The 4,425-nt window shown below is 51.7% G+C and overlaps 2 protein-coding genes across 2 annotated transcripts in view; both read left to right on the top strand.

Moving 5' to 3' along the window:
- LOC108444595 (DNA repair protein RAD51 homolog A-like) overlaps positions 1–4,416 on the top strand; it is a gene marked incomplete at its 5' end in the record, with an annotated part of 6,006 nt that extends 1,590 nt beyond the window's left edge. The window contains 4 exon segments of the mRNA XM_017745746.1: positions 2,584–2,701; positions 3,261–3,352; positions 4,032–4,061; positions 4,063–4,416. Of these exon segments, the coding sequence (XP_017601235.1) occupies positions 2,584–2,701; positions 3,261–3,352; positions 4,032–4,061; positions 4,063–4,152 (330 nt within the window).
- Positions 17–2,584, top strand: LOC103623386 (meiotic recombination protein DMC1 homolog). Its single transcript, XM_017745856.1, has 2 exons — positions 17–1,044; positions 2,067–2,584. Exons 1-2 carry the CDS (start codon positions 991–993, stop codon positions 2,325–2,327), a joined length of 315 nt encoding a protein of 104 aa, XP_017601345.1. The 5' UTR covers positions 17–990; the 3' UTR covers positions 2,328–2,584.
- Positions 4,417–4,425: the final 9 nt, after the last annotated feature.

Genomic DNA, 4,425 nt, shown 5'->3' with positions numbered 1-4,425 from the left:
CAACTGCCAGAATGCCTGCTGCCTCGCTACCCTCCTGGCCTCAGGTATTTCACTGAGCAGAGCTGGCAGCACTGGGAACATCTTTGTGCTCCTGCTTTTCATCCCCTTCTTAATCCAGAGGGTCTGGCAGGGGAGAAAGAGAGGAGCCAGGAATATTGGGACAATGGGGGACTTCAGTTACTGTCAAGCAGAGACTTCCCAGGCCTGGATCTGAAAAGACCCAGGCGCTGCAACCCTCTGGCTGCTCCGTCCCATCCTGGACTTGATGCTTTCAGTTGTGGTTTAGCAGCTTGTCCCAGAAAACGTGCACAAGCCTGACACAAGGTTTGTCCTGGGTTCTGAGGAACATGGAATTCACACCTTTGTCCCTTGGCAGTGTTTTCTTTGGCTCAAATTTCCCTCTAAGCACTTGCTGCTGGGATACATGGGGAAAAGCCCTGTCCCTGCATGGGATGGAAACTCTTCCATGTCTTACCAAGGAGTTAAAAGCCCGTTGGGTTTTCTGGAAGTAGTCGATGAACTCGGCCTCGCTCGGGGGTCTTGCTCGGAGGGTCAGCATTCCCTCTGCCCGGAGAAGGGGCAGAGAAGGACACGGCCCGTTAGTGAGAGCATCCCTTTGGGAAGGTTCCATCTGCCTGCCGTGCAGAAGGCACAGCAGAAGTGGGTGTTGGCACCAGAACTACCGAGAATCAGGGCTTCAGGGCAAGGCAAACTCCCTGTGTGTGCCCGAGGCTCCGTGTGCTCTACCAGAGGTGCCCCCGGAGCAGCGGCACCTCCCGAGCTGCTGTGCCCGGATCCGTGGCTGTGCCCGGCCTCGATCCGGCCTTGCTGGGCCGGGAGCTGAGGTGTCCCCCCCACCTTCATCCGTGCCCCTCTGCGCTCCCCGTTTGTTCCAGCACTGCCCCTGCTGGCCCTTTCTTCTTGTTCTGCCTCCCCTTCTTCCCTTGGCTGAGCTGTCGGAATGCCTCTGCAGCCATCTGGAGCCGGGCGATGAACACTGGGATGTCATCCGGGGTGCAGTTCTCTACCAACTTCAAGCGGCAGGTTTGTTACAGAGCCCGGACAGTCTGCCTCCTGAAACACACAAATGGGGCCGCACACACCTGAGTTTCTGAGCTCTGGGGTAAAATGACGGGTACAAAGGGGGATATGTGGTAGGCGGTTCAGGAAGGCTGTACCTTCCTAGTACCTCAGCCAATGGGGAAAGGAAGAGGGCAGCAAGTGGGAGTTTAGGGTAAAAGGAGGCTGCACCCTCCTAAACCTCGAGAGAGAAAACCCCACGAGTGAGTGTCCCAGTGGTTTCTCTCCCTTTATTCGAATAAAGTTTCAGGCATCCTCTGTCTCCTTTATGGACGCTGGCTTCTCATAGCGTGATTTTCCATACAGGAGGAAACAAAAAGAAAAAGGAGGGAAGGACAAAAGGAAAAGGGGGGAAAAAAGAACAAAGGCCACTAAAGCAAGGTCCGCGCAGCCTGAGGGCCGAGCTCCCACAGCCCGGTCCCGTCCCATTCCCGGCGCTGCTTCCCGCTCCTGCCGTGCCCGTGCGCGCTCCCGAGCAGGGCCGCGAGGGGCATTAAACAAAGGGCTGGAATTGGGCACCGTGAGGGGACCCGGGCAGGGAACGCGGGGAGCTCCAGGCCGCGGGCAGGGGGCGCTGCTGGCTCCGGCAGGGCCCCGCTAAAGCTGGAACCCTGGAATGCCAGAATGGTTTGGGGTGGAAGGGACCTTAAAAACTCATCCCGGTCCATCCCCTGCCACGGGCAGGGACACCTTCCACTGGCCCAGGTTGCTCCAAGCTCCATCCAGCCTGGCCTGGGACACTGCCAGGGATCCAAGGGCAGCCACAGCTTCCCTGGGCACCCTGTGCCAGGGCCTCCCCCCCCCCTCACAGGGAAGTATTCCTTGCTAATATCCAACCTAAACTCTTTTCCTTCAAAACAACGTGAATCTACAAACTTCTTTGCTAAATTTGTACTTGTGCTCTGTGAGAAAAAAACCCAGAACAATTCAAAAATACTAACAAGTGTCTTTTTCCCTCCCTCCATCCCTCTCTCCCTCCCTCCCAGCAGTGTGGCATAAATGCCAGTGATGGGAAGAGGCTGGAAGAAGCTGGATTTCACATGGTGAAGGCCATGGCTTATGCACCAGAGAAGGAGCTGCTGAACATTAAAGTCATCAGTGAAACCAAAGCTGACAAAATCCCAGTAAGGGTGTTCTGGAGCTTTAACCCAGGATATTCCACAGGTTTATTTCTGCTGGCTGAAAGTGTTGTGGTGAATTTGGAAGGTCTCCAAAGGGCAGTAAAGGTGATTGGAGGTGTGACCTGACTTGTGATGGGAAAAGGCAGAATGTACCAGGACTGAACTGAAGGGAAGGATTTCCCTAAAACACACAAAAGGGATGTTGGAGCTTTTACTTGGAGCAGAATTTCCGTTCTGTGCAGAGGTACCAACCCATGCAAGGTCTGTGAAATGTGTATGGAATGATGCAGGCGCCTCTCCACAAGGCAGGAAATATTAATTACTGGGGGGTTAACAAACGGTGTGAACTCTCCTGGCACTGCTCAGTTGGGTTTTCCCGCAGGCTGATGCAGCTGAACTGGTTCCCATGGGTTTCACCACAACCACAGAATTCCACCAGCGGCAGTCAGAGATCATCCAGATCCCCCGTGGCTCCAAAGAGCTGGATAAGCTGCTTCAAGGTCAGCATTTTATTATTTCTCTTTCCTGCTTAGGCTCAGTTTTTGGGGTGGGGTTTTCCCATGAGTGTGATCTTTGCATGGAACCATGTAAGGCAAGTCTTGGTTGGATGAAAGACCTCTAGGACTGCTCTTGAATAATTGCTTTTATTTTAAAAGCTGCAGAAATAGTTTTTAATCCTTTTAGTTGTGATGCAAGACCCAGAGCTTTCAGTTTTTGGATGTTTCTGGTTTATTTAAGTCCGTGCCATGTTTAGTGAAAACAAAACCAGGCATCACCATCTCCTCATTCCTCTGGTAATCCAAAAATGAAAGCAAGCAATTTCAACTCTTCAGCATCTTCAGAAACACACCTGGACTTCTTATCCACAATACAAACAAACCTCAGGATGACAAGTGGTTTTCCCTCTTAGTTTTGAAACTTTTAGCCAAATTCAGTGTTTAAATTTTATATTATATATATATATAAATGTAATATTTTATATGTGGGTTAGATACATAGATATCAGTTTGTAGCATGTGACCTTTTAATTTTTATTAATAATTGTTATTTTCCTTCCAGGAGGAATAGAAACAGGGTCCCTAACGGGGTTATTCGGGGAATTCCGTACTGGGAAGACGCAGCTGTGTCACTGCCTGGCAGTCACTGGTCAGGTGGGGGGTTCACCTCATTACAATCCAATATTCAGACCCCACAGCCTTGGGATATTTGCTAATTTGGGCACTTTCTTTGACTATCTAAGTGTTTACTACTGTCTAGAGGTTACCATTCCCTAAAATATTAGTGGCTTGGACTTAATTTGATCATTTAGTTAACTCCCTAAACTTCCCAGCTCAAAGCTGAGCACCTGTCATCTTTTGTAGAATCATGGAATCCTGGAATGGTTTGGGTGGGAAGGGACATTAAAGCCCATCCAGTTCCATGGGCAGGGACCCCTTCCACTATCCCAGCTTGCTCCAAGCCCTGTCCAGCCTGGCCCTGGACACTGCCAGGGATCCAGGGGCAACCACAGCCTCTCTGGGCAACCTGTGCCAGGGCTTCAACACCCTCACAGGGAACAATTTCTTCCCAATATCCCACCTATCCCTGCCCTGTGTCAGTGGGAAGCTATTCCCCCTTGTCCTGGCACTCCAGGGTGACGGGCACTACAAAGGGAAGGTGTCAGAGATGGGGGAACAGGCATCTTTCCTCTTGCTTTTCCCAGCTAAATGGGACTTTAGTCACAATAGCTTGGGATATTATTTGCTGTATGACCTCTGTGAGGGCATGTGGCAATATCTGCTGTATTTATGGATACTTTATTCCCTGTTCATTCCTTTCCTTCTCCTTTAGCTCCCCACAGACCCTGGGGGCGGGCAGCAAGGGAGAAGCCACATCCATGGACACAGAGGGGATCTTCCGTCCAGAGTGGCTCCTGGCTGTGGCTGAAAGGTCTGTGAGAGGAATAGTTTGACTCACGACTCAGCTGGAAACTATTTTCCACAGGTCCTGGAGGTTGATTTGGCAGGTGTTCCCTGTAGTGGGTTGACCCTGAGTTGATGGACAGTCTTTTAGACTGATGATGCTTCTCACAATTTACATATTTAACCTGCGCGGAAAGGCGGGAATTGTCTTTTGTCCCAGCTCGCCTGCCAGAAGGTGGGGGGGCCTTGGAGCCTCCGAGCCACTGGGCCAGGACCCCTGCCCCCCCCTTCCCCAACGCCACGGCACGGACCCTGGGTCGGGG

This window comes from Corvus brachyrhynchos, unplaced genomic scaffold, assembly GCF_000691975.1.
Source record: "Corvus brachyrhynchos isolate BGI_N302 unplaced genomic scaffold, ASM69197v1 scaffold209, whole genome shotgun sequence".
In the NCBI taxonomy this organism is placed as follows: Eukaryota; Metazoa; Chordata; class Aves; order Passeriformes; family Corvidae; genus Corvus; species Corvus brachyrhynchos.
Note: the sequence above shows the minus strand (reverse complement) of the source record. Positions and strands in the feature narration are given on the sequence as shown.